The 25,350-nt window shown below is 32.8% G+C and overlaps 1 protein-coding gene across 4 annotated transcripts in view; it reads right to left on the bottom strand.

The window, feature by feature from the left end:
• The window catches only part of Nup214 (nuclear pore complex protein Nup214), a 272,097-nt gene that overhangs the window by 68,291 nt on the left and 178,456 nt on the right, over positions 1 to 25,350 (bottom strand). For 3 of the 4 annotated variants that reach the window (XM_085818717.1, XM_085818716.1, XM_085818718.1), the window contains 2 exons: positions 15,571 to 15,636; positions 5,579 to 5,655 (listed from right to left, as the gene is read on the bottom strand). In XM_085818717.1, the coding sequence (XP_085674843.1) occupies positions 5,579 to 5,655; positions 15,571 to 15,636 (143 nt within the window). The remainder of the gene's footprint in view (positions 1 to 5,578; positions 5,656 to 15,570; positions 15,637 to 25,350) is intronic. The other variant, XM_085818719.1, reaches the window with a different exon arrangement.

Below are 25,350 nucleotides of genomic sequence, written 5' to 3'. Positions count from 1 at the left end.
TTAGCACTTCCTTATATTTAATGCAAGTTTGAGATCAAATAATCAAAAAGAAAAAAAAAAAAAACACTAATCCTTTTCTGTCTGTTATTTCAAAACGTCTGCTTGTTTTTCTCATTTGGTAGTTCATGTCCACAGTTTTACAGATGATTTAATAAATAACTTATTATATACAATTTCTATGAATCCAATCACTTAAGTTTCTTTTGAAATTAAATCCCTCAGTTTCCTTCTTTTAAGATTTCAATAAGTGTAATAAGTTTAAACACTATACTGCATCACAAATTTCTGCCTGTTTCTTCTCCTATTCATGCTAAATCATGACACATAGATAGATAAGAGACAGATTCTTTCTTAAGTTTTTCTGCTCTTAATATTTGCTAAAATCTATTTTTATTTATGAATTCAATTACTTCAGATCTTTATTTTTTTACCCTCTTTTCATTATAAAATTTTGAACAACTTTCCTTCATATCATTAAAATCAATCATAATAATCTTTATAATTTTACAAGAAAGAACATAAGAATGTCAGAAAGAAAGAACAGTTATCATTATTAACTGCACTTGCTTTTAACTTTTTTTTTTTTTTTTTTTTTTTTTTTTTTTTTTTGTTCATTTGTTTGTTAAAAGCCACTAAAAAACTTCTCCAGACAGCAAGTAAAATTTTTTCAAAGCTTCCTCTTCCATTCAAACCTACAAACTATATTAATCATTGCAATACAAAAGCTGACCTTTCCAAACCATATTTATACATACAGTCTTATTTCACTTTTTTTTCAATAAACTGTACTGTTATTGTTGCGCTCTCTCCTACATTCCTATCTTGCCTATTTATGTGATTTTACTTTAGCAACATGGCACAGAATATTTTTACGTTTGAAAAAAAGAGACTGGCATCAGTTTTTTTCAAAAAATTAGACTTTGATTTAGTGATGAATTTGTCTAGTTTTAAACTTCAAATTGGTACGCTTTTCCTTGCCTCTATTAAAAAAAATACCTCTAATGAGAGGATTTTATTAAATTACGACAGTAATTCTTTACCCATAACGTCTAACCAACAGTTGAATATCCTTATATAAAATTTGAAGAGTAGTTAGAGTAACAACAAATGAAAGTAGACTAAGTAAAAGTAGTGAAAATTAAAGTAGTAAAAATGCCCAAGTAGATCTTTTTACATTCTCAGTTTTCAAGGCATGAACTGTAAAAATAAGATGGAAGATTTTCCCTCACTCGATAATCTAAAATGAAGGGAGGGGGACTCTTCTTTTGATAGCTTCACATTCAGTAACAATTTAGAAGATACTTAAAATAAATAAATACAATATACTATTACTAACTGATAAAACTACACCTTTGGAGATAAGTTAAATTAAAACTTAAAAGTAAATAAATAAAATCTGATCAAAAATTACATCTGCTCGTTGAAAAAGCAACAATATATAAAATCTGATATCAGCTATTTTATTAATTAAACAACAAAGGTATTCATATATGTTAAAGCACTTATAACACAACAGAAGCACTCAATCACAAAATCAACATTTATGTAAATTTATAAGAGTAATAGCTTAGAGTAAAATTCATAAGCATTCAATCTTTCTAAAAACAACAAAATCATATATAACATTTGCTTCCAATCACTAAATTAAGTGTGGAATTAAATATAAATTTAAGGAATAGAAGGAGGGGAAAACAGGTTATGATAAGTGATAAGGACAAAAGTTTACCTTTTTTTTCAATAAGGGTAAACAGTTTACCTTTTTTTTTTCAATAAGGGTTTCAATAAGGGTAAGAAGATATACATACAATAATATTCTAAAACATTTTGACTCAATAATACACATATACAACAAATTAAAAAATCTGATGTGTACACCACATGACTTCCTTGTATGGAATATTAAAATATACACATTTTTTCCTGCATTTTGTTCAGACTTATTTCCTCGAACTTCATTAGATATACATTTCTCATTCAATTAATTCAGTTCTCACTTCACAAGGAGGCAGAAATATATGAAACTTCAAAATATCTTTATTAAAAATTGAAAAATAGAGATAAATATAAAACATAAATGCAGTTAAAACAATTTAAAGAACAATTTTTACAATTAAAATTAGAGTTTCTACACAAAAACAGGCAATTCGGCCAGCGGGCAAGGAAGCAGATTTTTCGGTGCACAAAACTGAAAGTTTACTTGTGGTCTCACTTAGCAAAAATACACTGAAAAATGTAGAAACTGACTTAATTTGTTGTCGATGCTACGCTAAGTCAATATATGGTATAATTTAATAACTTGAATGATAATTCCAGAATGGATTAAACATGATTTAATTCACAATATTAAAGAAGACATAATCTTTGTTGATGCAAAACTTAGTTTCTCAATATTGGCAACAAATCCACTATTCTGCTACGTTTCAAATGTAAACAAATATGGCTGCTATAGTAAACAAAAATTAGGCTTAGCTGCACTTAATCAACTTTTAAATTGTAGATAATTCTACAACTACTGCATGGAGACTAACTAAAGGCATACAAACTTTAACCGGAAAGTAAGAACAACATAATTAAATCATTTCTGACCTTTCCAAACAATGTGCAAAAAATGTGCAATTTACCAATATATAAGAATAATTACAACTGAGCTCAATGAGCCAAGTGACACAGTAGATATATATATATTTATATACTTTTGGAGCGGCTGATTGCAAACAAAAATGGAGGTGCACAACAACATATTATAGTAGTCCTATATACAAAATTTCAATGCTCTGAGGCAACTTGTTCTTGAGTTATACAATATACATACACACATACATACAGATGCCACAAAAAAACTCTTCTGAATCTATTTTAAATCAGCTTTATAATTCATTTTGGGAAAAGAGTCCTTTATTTTGTCCTTACGTACAGATGTCAAGCAAAAACATCGTTAAATTGCATCAATAGTGGTCAAAATGGATATTTTCATTGAAATATGATACTCAGAATTTTTCATGATTGCAATATGTACAAGGAAATAATAAATATTTAAAACTATCATGACATATCAAAACTGTTGTATGGTGACCTCTAGAATAATATTTGAGAAGTTTTTTTCATAAAATATACAGAAATAATTTTATTTAACTGTAAAAATCTTTAATTTCAAATTAGTCAAAAAATTATAAATTTTGAGAAAATTATAAAATTTTTGGAGAGATAAAAAATAATCATAAGATAAAAATTTGAAAATTAGTTTCAATTATTTTAACTTCCTTGTACACAGTAAAGAAAGCACTGTAATCATGAAAAATTTTGGGTATCATATTTCAATGAAAACAGCCATTTTAACGGTTCTCAAATCCATTTGAATGATTTTTTTCCATTATATCTGTACATACAGACAGAATAAAGGCTCTTTTTTCCCAAAACAGATTGTAAAATGGATTCAGAAAAGATTTTCTCATGATGTCTGTATGTACACATGTATCTCACATAATTTGAAAATGAGTAACCGTAGAGCGTTGAAATTTTGTATATGGAGATTGTTATAACAGGTAGTTGTGCACTTCCCTTTCTTGTTGCAATCGGGAACACAAAACATGCACATATTATTCCCACCCTGTTACCCAGCTCAATCAGCTCAATATATTTATTCGTATATGATGGTAAATTGTGCATTTTTGTCTTTAAAAGTGGTTGACTTATGTTGTTCCTCTGTTCCGCATAAGTTTTTTTATGCCTTTAATTTACCTGCATGTAGTTGTAGAATTATCAACAATTTACAAGTTTAAGTGGTTAAGCTTAACAAGACAGCAATTTGCTTACATTTGAAACTCTTAGTAGAATAGTGAAATAAGTCAGCTGGTGCACCAACTTCAATATCTTTTTCATACTGGGACCAAAAGTTAACGTTTACGTTTTGTGCATCGATAATTTTGTCTCCCTGCTGATTGGCCAAGTTGCTATCTTTAATGAAATTTGAGAAAATAAGTTTAAAAATGTGCAGAAAAAAGTGCAGAAAAAAATGTGTATAATTTATTAGGCCATGCAAGGAAGTCATATAGTGTCCAGATCAAATTTTTTCATAAATAAGCAGCATAATGACAAAAAAACATGAAACATACATTTATAAATATAAATAATTATTCTAAACATAAATAATGTTTTTGACTCAAAACTATGTAAAAAATAATACATTAACATTATAAATACTGTTTATTAATTATAGTAATGGTGTAGATGCTTATAATAATTATAATTTATGTATAGTTTTTTTTTTTTTTTTTTTGCTACTCGTTTGTCAGGCCAATATGATTGCTGATACATTTCTGAATAGATGAGTGGAGGAAATTTTGATTACACACTGGTATGTGTCCTTTGGCATCATATTTAAATACTCAGTTCTGCACTTCCTCAATTTTTGCTTCATCAGGAATTTTGTTTTTTATTGATTTTAATCGATTCTACTTGGTTTTATTTAATAAATAATTTTGATGATTATATTAATTTGTTTCTATCATCCACAATAGCTATATTATCTACTGCATTTTTATGTTAAAAAAAATATATTAAACCTAAGGTGGGAAAGAAAAGCAACTCCATTAATTTATTTTTGATTATTTTTCCCCTCCAGTAAGCGGTAAGAAATTCATGTCTGGTTATTAAAAGCAAGGAAATCAAATTTAATTATGCATTACAGATAAATTTTTCAAGAAAACAGAGTAAAAATTTCTTTCCTTGCGAAATGGGGGGGGGGGCAGAAAAAAGGCGCGACCTTAAAATGCCTTTTAGCAACTGGATCCAGGTTCCAGTTTAAAAAATGAAAATATTAAGCTTTCTGATTATGATTATTTAAGTCACATGACAATTTCTAGTACAACATACACAAAAGTTTTATTTAATGCACTGTTTCTAATCCTACCAAAAGCCTAATTAAAAAAAAAAACAATAACATATAAAACTAGTCTTGAAAGAAGATTTGGTATTATATAACTTCCCCTGATATACAGAAATGAACAAAACATCAGTTTCAGGGGTAGAAGAAATAAACTTTATTGCATTTTTTTTTTTTTTTTTTTTTTTTTTAAATTCAGCATTTCTACAAACATATATTTGTAAACTGTGCTATATCTTCCTGATACAAAAGTTATCTTTAAAAATATAAATGATGACACTTTTAAAAATATCTCTCTTCTTAAACAAATAGATGTCTTTAAAAATTTACATTTCCAAGTCACAATGCAACTCCCTTCAGGACAGCTTACAATGTAATGCAAAATCCCCCACTCAAAATTTCAGTTAATGCTACCTCAGATAATTTTGTCTGCACAATTTGGTTACAATGTTTTTTTTTTTTTTATTTCATTTTTTTCTTATATGCTATAAATAAATATGCACAGTTTGTAAATATTTATTACAAAGTATACCAGATGGTTCACAACTCTCACAATCTGAAAAAATAATCTTATTTAATATATTTAACATGAAATTGTAGATCTATGACCAATCATGCAAGAGATATTTAATTGTGTAGTATTTTTTACCCTACATATTAACTTGAACTACATTAATATAAAACTATGTAACTCACTTCAAAAGGAAGGATGAAATTCATAGTTTGTCCATTTTTATCAGATGTGGGTCTGCTTGCGTCTCCAGAGTTGTTAGCTATAAAACCAGATTCCCAAATATAAATAGATTAGCAAAAACTATTTATAAACAAGACAGTAATGATGAATATATGTCATACTATGAAAATCGTTCTGCACTAAAAGCATCTTTATAATTCAAGCAAAGAAGATAATTATAGAAAATTTGACATATTGAACAAAAATCACTAACATAATATATAGACAATTTATAAGAAAAAAAGAGGGGGATTCATACTTAATTTTTTATGATGCAAATTATAAAACTAACTTTTCTTTATTCATTCAAAAAGGAATCTTGTAAAATTAAGATGGTAAGTTCAAAGCAGGTGACCTACTGCGAATAAATTTAAAGGTAGACCATGCCATTCAGTTGAAAAGTTGACTAAATAACATAAAGCACATTGTAAGGAATTTTCTCCTTCCTTGCTGCATGCCTTCGAGATACACATGGAAGCATGTTTGGCTAACTATTAGAAGGTCCAGACCTCGAATCCCAGTAAGAATATTGCTGATTTTTCATGCTTCCTTCCCTATAATAAACCTAATGACTCTACATATGGAACCCTAACATAAATACTTGTCTTCATCAGTATTTGATGACTAGGTTCCCTCCTCCATAGTCACAATTAAACTGGTGGAGAAAAAAAGATGTGAAAAATTTTCACCTTCCTTACCACATAACTTCGTGTTGGGATTAGAAGCATGACACCTAGTCATTGGGAGGTTCAGAATTTGAATCCTAGCAACAGCATTGCATATTTTCCATACTTCCTGCATTGAAATAACTCTAATTAGTCTCTACAAGTGCTTTCAAAGCAGAAAAATTTAATCCAGAGGATTTTAGCTGAGTTCAAGTGAGATCGGCGTTACCAGTGACCAAGTAGTTAAACCCACTGAATACTGGCAGTTGAACTTGGGTTTGAACACAAAATATCTGATTTTTCACATTTCTTGCTCCAAAATAAATCTAATGGTTCTACAACATCTCTCAACAGTAGCTGTTCCACTGGGACCACTAAAAAAGCAATTTAAGAAGCCTTGTCACATGTCTTCATTAAAGCAATCCTATTTCACATTGTCAATCATAGTTCAAATTGGACAAGAAACATGGCAATGCAAAATTTTAAATTAGGCAAAAAAAAGTAACTTCAGTTAAATTTTGCTTCTGTAGAAGAAGGACCTACATCAAACTAACAGCACTTTTCTGCTTAACAAACAGATTCACTTCCAGGGCAGGTAAGCTAAAGGGTCAGCCAGCCCACCTGACAACAAAGTAGTCCTATGACATAAACAGGCTGTCAATAGGTATCCAAAACTTCACCAGAAGTAACCTCACACCGTGCTGTCACGTAATTGGCTATTAGGTCATGTTACCAGTGAACATGTTAAAAGCCATTACTGCATGCTGTGGTTATTAATATAATGCAAAGTATTAATACACATCCTATTTTGCATTCAGATTCATAACTATCCTGATGTGCGTGTTACATTACAATAATCAACAGCATATGTAGGTGAGTTCACCTGTTCAAAGAATATCATTAAAGTAATATTATACATCATTCTACATTAATAGCATTAAACTGATGATGATATAAAAAATTTCAAAATACTGCTGCAGCAAAATAACTGACAAGCTAAAACATTATCACCATCCCCATGTTTTTTCAATGAACTCATCTGGATGATGTGGAGAATATGTGAAGTGGGAATGGTATTTAACCGCTGCTGGAGAAAATAAGGAATCATTCTTGCACTTACTTTGACGAATGATGAGAAATGCTGCTGATCAAGCAAATTTAATAAATGGCAGATTGTAATGGCCCAAAGTCTTGGAATGACTATCTCCAAAACTGCATGACTGGTAGGTTGTTCACGATCTACCATTGTTAGTATTTACGCAAAGTAGATAAATGATGGTGAAAGCAGCACTAGACATCAAGGTGTTAGGCATCCATGTGTCATCAAAAGAAAAAGGCCATCAGAAACTTTCTCGCTTGGCAGAGCAAAATCAGCACCAAACACTGCCTCAGCTGACAGCCCAATACAATGCAGGTCCAAGTGCAAGTGTTTCGGAATACACACTTCAGATGAAACTGTCGGATATAAGACTGAACAGCAGACGTCCCACTCATGTGCCTCTGTTGACCAACTGTCATTGTCAACTGTGCCTACAGTGGGCCCTGGAATATCGAGACTGGACCACAGATAAGTGGAAGACAGTTGGCTCGCCAGAGGAATCATGATTTCTCATTCATCATGTCAATGGTCATTTCAGGGTATGCTGTCTTCCAGGCGAACAGTTGCTTTTACCCCATACACCGGGTCATACACAGGCTGGTGGCAGTGGTATTATGCTTTGGGGGAATGTTAACATGGGCAGCTCTGTTACCCTTAGTTGTGGTAGAACAGAACAGACTATGAAAGCTGTAGACTATTTGAACAGAATTGTGGATCAGTTGCACCCTCATATGGCATCCGTCTTCCTAACTGGAAATAGAATCTTCCAGCAGGATAATGTCTCATGTCACACTCAAATTGAGTTGGAGTGGTTGGAGAAGCATAAGGATGAATTCCAATTAATACCCTGGCCACCTAACTCACCAGACCTTAACCGAATACAGCACATTTGGGATATCATGGAGCGGCAGCTCAGAGCTCAAACACCATTATGTTAGAATATCTCGACTTTGTATGACTGCTGCTTAGACTGGAGACCTGTCTCTAGAGGTTTGCGGTCATCTATCAAGAACTTGTGGCATCCATGCGAAGGTGAGTTGATAATGTTTTGCGGGCTAACTGAGTAGGTGGTCATATTATTTTAGTTTTTCAGTGTAAACCATATTTACCTTCTTATCCTCCTGAGAAATTACAAAATGCCAGGTTTTTCAGTGTAAACCATATTTACCTTCTTATCCTCCTGAGAAATTACAAAATGCCAATCTGGAGATTGATCTGCAAAGATGGGAAAGAAGAAATCCATGCTGCACAGTTCATAACATCCCAGACAACATCATGCCTGAGGAACTCATCGAGGAAATCGCTGCAACAGCAAGAATCCCATCCAAAGACATCAAAGCGCTCTTTAGACTCAGAACGGAACCCAAAGCAAGTCAAATGGGTCCTGGAGTGCGAACCATCCATCCTTCCGACAGTCCTTAGGGCAAGACGAATTTTCACAGGCTGGCACCCCCACGCAATCACAGAGTACCTGGGCATCCGTCGCTGTTACAAGAGTCAGCAGCTCAGACATACCCAGGACAAATACGCACATAACAATAACTTCTGTGCCTACTGCGCCAGACCGCATAATGTCAAAAACTGCAAAGCAGAAATACCAGAATGTATCAACTGCCATGATGCAAACGATAGACATGGAACCATGCACAACTGTAGCTACCCAGTATACGCAACTGAATGCGCAGAATACCAGCGAACAGCTGCCTACATCCGCAGCATCACCCAATATTGATAACAACAACACACCATGTAATTGTGAACGTCAACAGTCACAAAATGTTCAGATAAACACAGTGTTTAACTGAAACAAAGAACCCATCAGATTTCTACAAATCAATATGCAGCGAGCCAGGGCTGCAGTCGCTCAGACAGTTCAATTCGCAATTGATAATAAAATAGACTTTATCATAGGTCAAGAGCCATATACCTGTGATGGCGCAGCAGCAGGTTTTCCATTGCAATGGACAGTATTTCAAAGTTCTAATCACGACCATCCACCATGAGCTATAATAATAAGCTGTAATCCGGACTGGTCTCCAACATCTATCTCACTCGATCAAGATCATGTAGCAGTGCTCCTAGAAGTACATTCCTTCTCTGTTATCTTAGCGTCAATCTATTCTCCTCCAACAGCAGATATTGGCCCGACAACAAGATTCATCCAAAAAATCATACATTGATTTAAAATCCCAAATGTGATCTTCGCAGGCAACTACAACTCACATAATACTGCCTGGGGATATCGCACTACAGACCGAAAAGAAGAGGACTTCATATCCTTAAGTAATCTAATAGTTCAGAATAGCAGATACACTGCCATCCTTTGACAGGGTCTTGGTGCAGGGATGGCCAGACCTCACCCTGACCACTCTGCACATAGCACCTTTTTTGCAGGACTGGAAAGTCAAAGAGGAAGAGAGCCTCAGTGATCACAAATTCATCACTTTCTCTCTATCGCAGACCACCTCCATGTCCAAGATCAAACATTATAACCTCCCTGGCCGGATAGTAATAACATTTACGAAGAAAATTAAAGTGCAACTAATGTGCGTCGAACCTTCACTCCAACTAGCTAACACGGCAGCAGATTTAGAAGACTTCTTAACATTACAAGAAACAATGCAAGCCATATGTAATGAAAATCTCCCATTTAGAAAACCTAAGAGACTCAAAGGCATTAACTGGTGGTCGAGTGCACTCAGAACACAGCAACGAAAGCGCAGAGCCCTGTGATGAAAACTCAAAAGCAAAAGACGGTTGTAGATAGAGTCCAACACCCTCACTATATTTCAATGGGAGCGAGCGCGGTACAAAAAGATTATTATTCAGACTAAGATTACTTCCTGGAGGGAATTCTGTACCCAAGCAAAAGAGACATATGGTATTCACCATAAAATAAAATAGCTACCGGTAAAACTTTTAAACCTTCACAGCTACAGATCCCTCTCTCAATCACCGACAGTCAGGGATACATGGCAAAAACCCTACCGGACGGTCCTAAACGCAGTTTTCTGCAAAGACAATGTACTGCAGGACAAAGCAGAACAAGCTCTTCTCAGGACAATAACAATCATGCTGGGCACCCCAACAGATCCGCATATTACAATTAATGAACTCTGCCGTACAAGAAAGCCCCTAGGCCCAATGGGATGGACTATGCTATCAACAAAGCAATGATCAAAACGCACCCTAAATTCTTCGTTGACTATTTCAATAAGCTCCTAGCAGCAGGTATATTCCCAAAATCCTACAAGATAAGGCAGATTATATTATTTCTGAAAAAAGAATCCGAATGAAGTTGATGTCACATCCTTTTGCCCTATCTGTCTCTTATCGGCAATGGGCAAGGTACTAGAAAGGATTATCATGAACGGTTACGGTACCATTTGAACCCACAAGGATTCTTAAGCTCCAGACAATACTAGTTAAGGACGGGCAATTCCACAGTCCATGCACTTTTCGACATTAGAGAAACAATTTTAGAGAACCGACATAGCGGCCACTATACTGCCATGATAAGAATCGATCTCAAGAACGCTTTTGATACATTATGGTGGCTGGCTATCAAACAGGTTCTGAGGAAGGCAAAATGTCCGAGCAACCTGTACAAGATGCTAAGCAACTATCTACTAAGAAGTCAACTAGGTAGAAGTCAACTAGCAGTTCACAACATAAGCATAATAGAACAAGAGCAGATGAGAGGCTGTCCGCAGGTCGTGCGTTGGTCCACACCTGTGGAATCCAACTTTCAACAAAGTTCTAATAGCTACATGGCCAACGCATACCCAGATCTACACCTATGCAGACGACGCAGCACTAATAGTGAAAGGTCGAACCTGAGAAGAATGACAGACCCACTGTAACAAAGTGTGCCAACAATTCTATCCCCTATGTAACAACCTTAAACTGAAAATTGCAGAGCATAAATCCAAAGTGTTATTAATACCTAAAATGGGAGGTTCTCTTGTAAGAAGACCAACCATTAAGATCAACAATCAGAGGATAGAAATAGTCAATCAACTAAAATATCTGGGCCTTATGTTCGACCACAAGATGACCTGGATACCTCATGTCCAGGACATCAAAATTAGAGCAGTGACAATAACCAAGCAAATGCAACTATTTCATGGCCACAAATGGGGGCCTTAATCCCCCTATTATAAGGTCCTCTTCACCACAGTAGTGGAAAAGATAGTCACCTATGCAGCAGCCGTATGGGCTCACCCAATGCAACGCAAGAAAGTTTTCTACCATTCAAAAACCCTTTGCATTAAATATCACCAGAGCCTACCGCACGACCTCTTCAGACATGATCAACATGCTCGCTGACCTCCTTTCCCTAAACATCCATGTCAAAGAGGAGGCCACAAGACCAATCGTTCTGCAGCTTAAAAGGCCTGTCATCTTTGACAAAGAATATTTTAAGCCAGAGGACTATGCTAAATGCTGCCCGCTGAACATCCATCCAGCAGTCAAAGGCACTGGAATAAGCATAACTACCAATCCCACTACGGCCCACCGTCCAGCACAGCTTACCATCTTCATGGATGCATTGAAGATAGATGAAAAAGTGCCTATGTGGTCAATGGAAGGGTCAAATAAAGCAATTTAATTACGTTTTTCAGGGAGAAGCAATGGCAATTGTGCAAGCAATCCGCTACCTGCAATCCCACCACTCCTGCAACGCTACAATAAAGACAGACAGTCTTTCTTCCCTATACGCAATAGGAAACCCTGAAGACCCATCCAGTATTATTCAGGGAATCCAGGAAGATCTGCGAAAAAATACAAGATCAATGCGCATGCCGGCCACCATGGCAATGAGTTGGCTGACCATCTGGCCAAAGAAGCTGCCACAGAACCAACAACTCAACAAATCAACATCCCATAGCCAATATCTTACCTGAAAAGAACACAACGCTTAAAGGCAATCGGAAAATGGCAGAAGACATGGGATAACAGCGATACCGGCCGACAGACTTATTATTACGTCAGCATGTGGACACAACCAAAAATTTTGCAAACATGCAATTGGTTAGATACTTCACGGGTCACGAACCATTTCCCAAGTACTTTAACAAACAGGGAATAAGTCACACTAGCCAGCATGCCTGTGGGCAGACTGGCTCTCCGGAGATTTACCTGATCTCCTATTCCCTTACAGAAGGGTTACACATCAACCTTCGGTCGACCAATCAACAAGCCTTCTGTAAGTTTTTGATAAAACAGAGGCACTTGGTGGGAAAAATAGGGCTTTTAATGGATAAACTGGCCGACCTTGGCACATACCTGTGCCATACTTAGTCAGCCATTTAGACGAATAGTAATTCAGTATCTAGCACCAACTACCAACACCGCAAAATAGCTGTAGCTTTAACACTGTATTAAGTACCAAATTTGTGTGTACATTTATGTCTTTATGCACAATAACTACATATGGTTATCTAAATAAAGGTGGACGTGGTGCTATATCGATTAACCGCATTTGTAAAAGGGTGGTGCCCACTCCATCGCATGTCATATACTCCCCCCCCCCAAAAATTTTTTTCAGCATATGATCCAGAAATTATCCTTGTGATTAGTGGTGACAATGTAATTTGCAGGAACAAATAGGAAAGTATTCTGTATAAGTTAAAATATTTAAACTGATAAGCTCATTGAAATACATAATATAATAAAATTAGTGTGCTTTTTAATATTCCTCATTTAAGTCATCTCATCAGAAATAATATCCACCATGTATTTTCCCCTTCTCGTTTTAAAGCAGTAAAATTAGTAGGAAAAAGGGAGAAATATGTAAGTAAAGATAGTACTAAAACAATGAATTGCTTATCATTCAAACTTGCATAGTACTTCTAAGTACGCTGAAATTTACCTGTGTATACAACTTATAGCAAACCAAATTCCAATTCAAAAGAAGTTCAGTTTCACAATGTCAGAAACTAATTTTTCATAAAACATTTAAATACTGTAAAGGCCCTTATTTTCGCGATTCTTGCGAGCCCGTTGTAATCGCGAAAATTTAAGCCTCGCAAAATACTTTTTTTTCCCGCCTCAAATAATAATAAAAAAATCAGAAATTTTTCGCTTACCCAAAATTTAATGATTTATTGCACACTTACAAGCTTTTCTTGACAACGTTCTTTCTTATAACTATTTTTTGAATATTATACAACTATATTTCTCGAATATAAAACAATAAAATTAACAGATGGCAGCTCATTCACTTAGAATACTATTTATACCAGCTTCTTTGAAGCCATTCAAAATTATCTCATGTTTGGCTTCAATACCGTTAAATACACGCAGAAGCCAAGAAGCGTCAATCAGTTTTAGTCGTGATATACGTTAAGTCCACAGATTCTTTTTCCTCTAGAAATTGACGCTCATTAGAATACCACTCAATAAACTCATTCCTGAACAAACACTTGAACTCGCCATTTACAGTTAAGTCCAAAGGTTGGAGCTCTCCTGTGCAGGAAGTGGGCACAAAAACTGAAATAATATTCCTGTTCTCTAGTTCAGTCAGAAAAAGAGGATTTGGGTGTGCCTTGGAAACATCAAAGAATGCTACACCAGGTTGTTCTGGAACTAGCCCGAGAAGCTCATCTGCTTGTTGTAATACGGTACAAGAATATTCTTTCTGTATCGAATAATTGTGTCAGTATTACTCCAGTGCGAATCGGTGTGCCACACGTCCCAGTCCGCAGGAAATGTAAACTTTGGATGACAATTTGTTGTTTTTCCAGCGAACAACAATTGTGGTGGAAGTAGGTTTCCAGCAAGGGAACATGCTAACAAAACAGTCATCTCTCTTTTAATTTCCATGCCGATTACAGACACTTGTTTTGAACCACATTTTTCCAATGTGTAATTAGACGTTAACGAACATCTCAGTGGGAACAACATTTCTGTCGATCACTGTACGAACGCGCTTAACGAATTCATCTCGAATAGCTGGGAAGTCTGAGGACTTTTCGAATTTCTCAACTTTCTCAACTTTACTTAGGTACTTTTGAAATTTTTCAACTTTTGGTTCTATTCATATAAAATTCGCGAAATTTTCAACTCGCGAAATCACCGATATATTCATTTTTTCGAAAATTATGGCCCGCGAAAATAAGGGCATTTATAGTAATTATTTTTTTTAAATACTTTAACTAACAGGCATTTGTAATTGTAATGAAGTCCTATTATAAAGACTACAGGAAATTTTTCATGCTGTATCTGATGATAGTTATAGTCATAAATCACAAGTAAACAATATAATGATGATTTCTTGATTTAAAAAAAAGGTAAGCTTGCAATCTGCTTAGAAATTACTTGCCACTGGATACATACTCCTAAATTTAACTATAAGTTGGTGCCAAATTGAATTTCACAATATGTTCTGATGTAAAGATGTCTAAAATATTTAATTCAATTGGACAACAATTCCAGATGTCCATATACTAACTGACTTCTTTTAGATAACTTAATTACTACGTGCTGCAACTTAATCCTGATTAAATTGAGAAACACCTATTTGCAAAAAATCAAAAATATAGCATCGAATTATAAAAGAAATAATGTAAGGAGATCTGCTTAAAAAAAGGGGGGGAATTCATTTTGCAGAAAATTACATTAAAGGCTTATTCAAAATGACTGAAATTACTTCAAATGGATTTACTGCTGTATTTATTTTTACTTTAGTTTCTAAGCTCTACTTCTTGGTCTATGCTGATTTCTTGTATTAGTATGAAGAATGCCAACATAATAATCAGATCTTAAGCTTATTATTTCAATTTAATCAACAGATATTAATTACAGATAAAATATTATATTAAAAATATTTTGAAATTTTTTTCAACATCAGAACACTTTAGGAATTAACTTTCTTCATATAATTGATGGAAAAATTTTTTTAATTCCTCTTTGATGAATAAATTTCATATTGGTCAAAAGAAGTATGCCTTAAAAATTGATGAGTCAGTAAAAATGCATTTAACATTTATTGAGAATGATTATTTAATCAATCATTAGAATTAATTCTTCCATTTTTTTAAATAATAATTAAATTTGTTGAAATACATAAAATAATTTTTCATACAGCTTTATGGTTCACAGACTTATCACACATTTATTAGCAAACATTTTCTAAAATAAGAAAAATACCAATACAGTTTATAGCTAAAAAATAAATAAATCTTACCAATAATTGAATATTCTGATGCACTTGGAGAATCTGGAGGTGTAATTGATTCATAAATAGTCCCATCTCAAAAAAGATTAAATATTTGTTACATAATAAATAGACTAACAGATGTAGAAATGAAGATACATTTGAATGCAATGCTAAAATCTTTACAAACAGAATCATTACTTAAGGAAGGAAAAGGAGTTACAGGAGGTTAAATAAAAAGGATGTTTTATTACAAATGTATACATTAAACTAAAATGATTTAATAACAAGCATAATTTCTTCATTAAAAAGGTCTGATAGCTATCCTGTTGGAGTACTTATACATTCTTAACCCTTGTCACTAGTAAGCATAACCATATTCATGAGAATTCACATTTGTACCTTTAAAGTAATAATTTAAAAATTTCCTTGTGAATATTGGAAGAAAAAAGTGAATTCTAAATAGTCTTCACTCAGTTATCAGTATGTATCCTGAATGGTTGAGTAGGAAGTATACAGATTAAGTGAGATGTGTATACATATGAAATAATTTTTATACATCATAAGTGGGTGTACATGTTTAAAATAATTATTGCTAATAAAATAATATCTACTGAAGACATGCAGATGTATAAAAAATAGTTCCAGTCATGTCTGATACAATATATATATACTTTTAATTTTTTCTAAAATTTTTTATATATTACAGATAAAACTGGGACAAAGTATGGCCAGTCTTGAATAGATTTTACATTTTTCAAGAGCTGTCATAAGAAAATTAGAAAAGCTGTCTAGTTAGACAAAGAAGCAATGATTGAATATAATATGCCCAAGATAAAATTTTAGGCTCAGAATGAATCAATTTCAGTTAAGATATATCCCCACTAATTGATATTAAGTTTTGGTTCCCAAATTTGTAGTTGTCATCAATAGAAACATTATGTAAGCATTTACATCATTTATGTTATGCAAGAATCATATAATATGGATTGATTTTGAAATGATGCAGTTTATTACAGATTTATTACACAAAGATTTATTACAGGCATTTACTATTTTTATGACAGAAAGGAGAAATAACCAAGTTAAAATGAAGAATTAAGGAACTATTGAAAATTTTGTTGAATCTGAAGTTAAAAATTTTGATTTACGTATTTTCTATTTTACATATATATATATATATATATATATATATATATATATATATATATGTAAAATATATATGTAAATATATAAGTGTATGTCTATATTAACCCTTAGTTGCATCGTGTCCACTCTAGTAGACAAAAGTTTAAATTTGTTTATTCTTCTGTAAATGCCTTAACAGATTCCATTTCCTGTGTTTATTCATTTATATTATTAGAACTTTCAACTCTCAATCATAGATGGCTGTATAGCATCACTAAATAAAGCACTGCTATTTGGAAAATGGCTGCTACTTCTGTTTCCAAGTTAGTACAGTTTCTTAGAGTAAACATTAAATAATATTGCTTACATTTTCTTATACTGCCATTTTTTATTCATAATTAGTAATTTTAGACATTTTATTTTAAATGTCAGTTTGAGAAAATTGTGGAGTGGGTAGATAAAGATCTACCAAAGAGGTTGAACTGAAACCCAAATGTACTGCTTATCAAGCCAAAACACCACTGGAAATGTTTATGTTTGGCAAGGACAAAATCGTAGCAAAATGAATTCAATCACAATCAACGAAATGAAGGTATTTTGGGGGATCTGTATGTACATGTCAGTTGTAGATTTACCATTTAGAAAATGGTTATGATCACCGCAAACAAAGCAGGAAATGATTTCAAATGCAATGACCGTAAATTGTTGGGAAGAGATTTGTATGCATGTACGTATGTGCATGCTGTCCACTGTAGTGAACAAATTGTAACAATTATTTACAATGAAATTTGAATAAAATTAATTTTTTTATTATTACTAAGGTACTTCTCTAGATTATTTATATGCAACAAAGGGTTAATTCTGTCAGGAAAGTTCCAAAATCCTCCACCCCAAACTATGACATTAAGAACATGTTAACTGCACAAAATTTAGTCACTTAATATTTGCTGTAAATGTACAAGATCTTGAAAGTGAACTCTTCAAGTAGCAGGGCCATGCCTAGAGTCTGTTACTTCAAAACAGGCACTTCAATGCAGTTGCCAGCCCCTCTTCTTGATTTGAGATTTTATCTCCTATCTTATCACAGCACAACATTTATTTTCTCCACCTCATTTGAGACAGTAGTTCAAGTCAGGTTTCATTCATGTGCTTTTCATGAAGAAACATACTAAACGGAAATTAAGTGGGGAAGGGAAGATGTTTTTTCACAACTGTTAAGGGCTGTTCCCACTGGAGTTTATCAGAGCTAACGTACACAACTAACATAGCCAACCCATCTCCAAAACCAGTTTTTCCCCATAGGGCAGCAAGTTGAAAAATCTGAACTGCAGGCACAGCGGTGCTAGTCGACACATGGAACTGACTCCGTTAGCTCAGATAAACGTGGGAACGGACCTTTACTCCCATGGTTACAAGTCAAATTCGGCAGTGGAAAAGAACTTTTTCCTATTCAAAAGTAACAGACTCAACACACTGTTCATCCTATTGGCACATACAGCTGGAGCAAAGAATTAAGATTAAATTTTGCATTAAATTAAAAAAATAACTACATAAAAAAATATGATTTAAAATAGTGATCAGGCATTATCAAAAAGCTATGAGTCTAAATAGTACAAGAAGTTTTGAGGATATAATATTTCAGTGTAAGTTGATACATGATCAGAATAGCCTTCTACAGCCCATATTACTGAAACAGTGAAAAAGAGAGAAGCTTGTGATTATCTTATCTCTGTTTATATGATATCAGATATATGAACTAGAACAGAGATGCTTGTCACTAAATTTTATGCTACAACTTAAGAAAAAAGTAATTTCAATGTAAAAACAGTTCCTTTTACACTGACAGAAGAGTGCAAGCAAACTAGAATAAATGGCATTAAACTGTTGGAAAAGGCTAAAAATGGTGCAAAATTTATGTTCAACATTACTACCAAAGATAAAATTACTAGGAACATGACTATCAAATAAACAGGCAAGGCTCTGAAAAGCAATTTTATGAGCTCTCAACGATGAAGAAAATAACATCCACCCCTTGAAAATAAAAGATAATTATGATCACATTTATCAGTTCAAGAGCTATGATAAATCAGGTATTTCTGTCTTAAGGGAAGATGCTAAAGCCCAAATCACAATTTTAACACAGAGGTACTACAACATTTGCATTCAGGCAATTTGACATTGCCAACTTGACTTGTCAGCATCTGGGCAATAACTAATTAATGTATCAGTAAGGGAACATTTAAACAAACATCACTCTTTCTTTTTTATATCTTTCATATTTGCATTACGTGTCACCAAGTAATTTTCATTTCTCTAATAGAAAATGCTGTCAAATAAGAAGTGATATGAAGCAGTTTAAAAGACTATAACAGTTATGCTAAGAAACAACCCAGAAGATTCTTCCACCTCTGGTTTCAGAAAACTTCCAGAAACATTGACATTTGCCCACAGATATTAAAGGGAATACTACTTTGACAATACCAATAGCTGTTACTGAGCTGATCATATGATTTTTCATAGATCAGTCCTGGAATTTCTTTAACATTCTATAGGTAAATATTTACTATTTACAGCAGAAGAAACTTCTCTGAAGCATATAACATATGAGGAACAGACCTGTGATAATATATTTCATGCTAGACAATTGTATTATATTAAATGTAAATTGAAAAAAATTCATATAAATTTTTGGTTGTTATCAGCATTATATAGAGACAAATATTACAAATGAATAATCCTACATGGATTTATATTGGAGGATCTAATTACTTCATTATTAAGTACTTCATTAATTAAGTACTTCATTATAATTATCACTGTATCTATAAAATTATCAAAACTGCAATCTTGGGGATACACACGACATCCAATGAAAAGTTTATGCAATGTCCTATATACAGGGTTCAATCTTTAATCATGCTCTGCAACAAATGTGGTACAAGTGTTTAAAATATATCATTATTTCTTAGCTCTTTTAAACTCAGGAATATTTAATCATCATATAAATTACTGCGGTAATACTGGAATTCTGCTTTAAGCAAAATATGTTTAAAAAATATACTCTATTATAATTTTAGCATCCTTTTCATGGATTTGAATTACATTTAGGATTATCATATCATTGCTTCTTATGAATACAAATATGTTAATACTCACCACAAAGAAGAGACATCCTAAAAAACAATAAATGTACATCAAACAACATTACAAGAATAGGTATAACTGAGTGAAACACCAGAAATTTACCATTTTCCCATTAGTCTCCCAATTTTGTTGGAGAACATACAATAGGACAACCCCTTTTCCTCTGCCACTAAGCCACTCAAGCAGATATTCAGTTTGTGAGTATTGTAAATACCCCTATGCCATACAGACACTATAAATTTTACAAACATCCATGCCGTCTCTGGAATTTGAACCTGGGTCCATCAGTATAGCAGCCAGCATCCCTAACCAATACACTGATCAGGCTGGTCAATACATTATGGCAGATGGTTCTCTATCTGTTTCAACTTCTGGTATTTTTATTGCTATTAAATTTCATATAAAACAAAATAAAAGTGATGAAATTTCATTGCCATTCTGCAACACTGTTTTTTGCCTGGTTGATAATAGTTCAAGCTGAATTTAAATCATTTAGGAACACTGAAGAAAAAATAAAATTTCTATAAATTTCAAATATGCATACAAAGCAGGTTCTTTTATTTTCAATAAAATTTTTGTATACATTACAATTTTCACTCTTCAATATTTTTTTAAATAGCCTTATAGGTGGGGTTCATACATATTTCTGCACATAGAAATAAAGAACTCTTAAGGACCATCAATGAAAAAATTTGAGAACCAATTAGCAAACAGAAATTGAGCAAAAGTCTTTATCTGTATAACTAACTTCCCTCTTGTCAATTCTACGAATAAAACAGAAGTATATGTAAGATGCATTATTATTAAATACAAGCTAATATTTAATATAATTCAAACAAATTTGAAATATTTAAAACTAATTTGAAAATAAAAATCCTCTCTCTAAAGTTATCAAGTAGTTAACATTAAATTAGGAATATAATCTCCTGAAACATTTATATTTTATACTTATAACAGTCCATATTTTAAAAACAGATTTGCAACATCATTATTAAAATCATAATCAAAGAAAATTTTGCAGTTTGAAGTTACATACATAAATTATTACAGTAGTTTTTAAAAGATATTAGAGCAGTTACACATTAAAAGCTACAAAATATCCACAATTCTACACTATTCATGAGCCTTTTAAATTTGAAAAATTTACTTTAGCTAATTTATATCCATTTCCTTCTCTATAACCCCTTATTTAAGTTCATTTGCTTTAATAAGAAAATCAATATTTCTAAAATGTTCTAGTCTCTGATTAATCTACTAATTTATTACTATATTTAATAATATCTCTTTGAAAATAATTTTTTTAAATTTATGTATTCAATTTTTTCCTCAATATTTTTTCTCTTTCTCATTGAATTCTCAGGTTACAAAAATGTGTTGTTCACAAAATCTCTGTATAGATAGAATGTACAGAGGAAGCTTTCAGTCAGTATTTTATTTTATTGAAGTAAGAATTTAATTTCTTTGCATTACTATTGGGAATAACTCAAGAAAATGTTCTGAAATAATATATGTCACATTAAAATATACAATATAAATATCTTAAATAGTCACTTTTCAAGGTCTTTATTCGCAGAAAAGTCCTTTTCCACAGATACCTGTATATGTGACATGATCAGAACCATTTCTGTAATATTCCCTCTTTGTGCACAGTGAAAAGAAAAAAAATAAAGAAAAGAGAAATATGTTAAAAGAAAGCCTGCTGAAATCAAGTAAAAAAATTAAATAGTTCTTTCACACCTTTTCCAAAAAAATGCTAAGCACTTAAAGAAATTCATCACAGTCTTCCTGTAAAACATGTCTATATTAATACCATGGATACATTTTTCACTTTATCATAGGCCTTTCCTGGATTTTTAGCTAATAAAAATGGGGGTTTTGCTTTCAAAATCTTGCTAGAACCTTTCCAGGTATGCATTTTTATAGTGAGAAAAACTGCTTTAACAGCCAACTCACCACCATACCTGTGAACTTATTCAAAAATTTTGAAAAATCATTCAAGGGAAAATAAAAACATAATGTGAATGTTACAGAGAAAAATGATACATACCTGAATATTTTGAAAAATTACATGGGGAGCAACACCATAAAAAATGTAAAAGTAGATACAAGAAATTATTTTTAAAATTACTAATTCTAAAAAGTAGTTTAGATGCTATCCTTTATAACATTTTAAATGTCTTTAGTCTGAAAAATATGGTATGGGGAATATAAATGTTTTATCTTCATATTATCTTTCTAAAAATAGAATATAAATATATTATCGTTACTTTAATACAAAAATCATCATAAAACTCACAAACATTCAAATAAAAAATTATACAGACATATTTATCTTAAAATTGCCCAAATATTGATAAGTCACTAAATTTGGCAACACACCATAAAACAGTTCACCTTCCAAATAAGGGAATTTTTTTTCTAATCCAGTAAAATGGAATGAATTCAAACAGTAACCAAATATCTGCCACGAGTATGTGAATGAAATGAATATTTGATGATGAATTTGACACCTTCGTAAAGACTGAAAATTTATAAAAGATGAATTTCACACATAAGATTGTAAAAACAGAACAGTTTATTTATATTGATATTCTATTTTTAGAAAGAATATTAAGATAAAACATTTATATTCTCCATACTTCATATTCATATTTTTCAGACTAAAGACATTTAAAATGTTATAAAGGAAAGCATCCAAACTACATTTTAGAATTAGTAATTTTAAAATTAATTTCTCGTATCTACTTTTACATTTTTTATGGTGTTGCTCCCCATGTAATTTTTTCAAAATATTCAGGTATGTGTCACTTTTCTCTGTAACATTCACATTATGTTTTTATTTTCCCTTGAATGATTTTTCAAAATTTTTGAATAAGTTCATAGGTATGGTGGTGAGTTGGCTGTTAAGGCAGTTTTTGCAAAATTTAATAAACACTGCAAATATCTGCAAACATGTTTTGCTCCTAAAGTGGGGTAATTAAAATAGACTACGCATATATATAAACCTCCACAAATTTAGATTGTTCTAATGAGAGCAAATAGTTTCAGACTATCTTTTTCTTTTTTTCAACAGCTTTTTCATGTTTTTTCCCCACACCTTTGAAATTTTACTATTTTCATTAATGACACCTGTTTTGAAAAGCTGGACAAAGAAACAATCAGGCACTTTGAAAATTTCATTCTGAGATGTCCAATTACTATTTGTTCTTTTACAAGGCCAGTTTGCAATGGTTCCATTAAATGGTTTGAATTCCACATTCATCTAAAATGTTAATTAACACTCAGAATGATGAAAGGAACAGATATATCAGATGAGCAAAAATAAGGACTTTTAAGGATCAAAAATCATTTCCAAAAAACCTAAGCATTTTTAAGGCCCATATGAACCCTGTATAGACTCATTTATCCTAACTAATTAAAGCACTGCAGTCTTAGATTTTTTTCCCCCCTAAGAAGACTCGATCAGACAAAAGGGAAAAAAATAGCTCATTTTTATACACATTATTTTTGACAAACTTATTGTTTTTATTTACATTAAAATAAAATAACTTAAAACTTCTCATTTTAAACATATCTTTTACTTATATTCAGGGATGTATCCTGCCTTTTCATAAAGCGCATGCTGTTAATCACAAAATTTGACTTCATTCAGAACAGTCTATATTACTGTATGGGGATTAGTATTATGCATACTAAATATTTGTTACATATTTATATATAAACACATAATTTAAATTATCATGTATCTATAACAAAAATTTGAAGTTCACCCATTTTCTGTTCTTCTGAATATTAAAAAAAAAAAACTATTAATATCTATATAAATATTTTACATTGAAGATATAAATATTATTTGGTTTATGGAAAAAAACAGTATATACCTGAAGCCTAAGATATGGTTAGTCTAAAAATAAACAAATAAATAAAAAAAAATCTAAAAATAAAGTCTAAAAATAACACTTAGATTATACTCATTTAAATTATTAGAATGCGAATTTTGACCTTCTGTTATTAATGGTAAATTCCTTTATAACATCTTCATAAAATGAGGCCCATGCTTTAACTCTCAGATGAAGCTGTTTCCCGATAGATAACCCTGTATGCACTTAATTTCTCCAGTGATAATGTTGCTAATTTATTTATTAATTATTTTCACTCCTGAAAATTATCACCTCTGCCAATGTAAATGGAGATGGTGTTGATAGAATGAGTGAAGATAATAAATACGTTTCATATACAGTATTTTACAATGCTATGAATATCCTTGGTATTTATATATGGTACATAAAGCAATCACCACATTTTTAAGCTTTACAAAATCAAGAAGTCTGCAGTATGGATTAGCGTTTTACTTATTTAGCAATAACTTGGAACAAATAGAATTATAAGAAACAAATTTCTCTTCATTCAGAAGAGTAATATATTCAAGTTTATTAAGGGAACCAAATCTTTCAGATATTTGATTAAATATGTTATCGAAATTCTCACAGTAAAGTCCCCAATTTCACACTTACGAGGGCCATCCAGGAAGTAGATTACGTTTCCGTCTGTGTCCGCTAGGGGTGGGGCTAGCACGGCCATCTTGGGGTCAGAGCGTTGCGCAGCTCAGTCTGCATCTAGCCGTGCTAGTGAGAGGTTCGTGCTGTGCTCCGTTCAGATACTGTGACGGTTTGAAATGTCTGCGTTAATTGAAAATCCCGCGAGCTGCGAGATGCGCTCAGTAATAAGGTTTCTGACTGCAAAAAACTGTAAACCGATAGAAATCTATCGGCAGCTTCGTGAAGTGTATGGGGACAACATTATCACTGAAGGTGGAGTGCGTCAGTGGGTCATAAGATTTCAAAATGGCCGAACCAATGTTCACGACGAAGATCGAAGTGGGAGACCCAGCATAGTGACCGCCGAACTTCTCGAAAACGTCGATGCTAAAGTCCGTGAAAATCGAAATTTCACAATAACAGAACTTTCTTTGAGTTTTCCACAAATTTCGCGAAGTCTGTTGCACGAAATCATCAGCGAAAAGCTTGGTTACCACAAGTTTTGTGCAAGATGGATTCCAAAAATCTTGACAGAGGACCACAAAAATCAGCGAATGGCTGCAGCGTTGAACTTTTTGGACGCTTACCATAAGGATGGTGACTCTTTACTCGATCGCATCGTTACTGGTGACGAAACATGGGTGAAACATGTGAACTGTGAAACGAAATTGCAATCAATGCAGTGGGGGCACACAAGTTCTCCCCAAAAACCCAAGAAATGCATGCAAACAATGTCGGCAAGGAAGATGATGGCGACTGTTTTTTGGGACAGAAAAGGTGTAATTTTGGTGGACTTCCTGGAAAGAGGCACTACAATAAACTCTCAAAGGTATTGCCAAACTCTCCAAAAACTCAGAAGAGCAATTCAAAACAAGCACAGAGGAATGTTGAGCTCTAAGATCTTGTTGATTCACGACAACGCCCGGCCCCACACGGCAAATGTCACTCGTAAAGTTCTTGAATCTTTTAAGTGGGAGTTGTTTCCTCATCCGCCGTACAG

The sequence above is a fragment of the Stegodyphus dumicola genome, chromosome 6 (assembly GCF_044657685.1).
Source record: "Stegodyphus dumicola isolate Sdum_Otavi_A_Nest chromosome 6, ASM4465768v1".
Taxonomy (NCBI): Eukaryota; Metazoa; Arthropoda; class Arachnida; order Araneae; family Eresidae; genus Stegodyphus; species Stegodyphus dumicola.
This window is presented reverse-complemented; position numbering and strand designations above follow the sequence as displayed.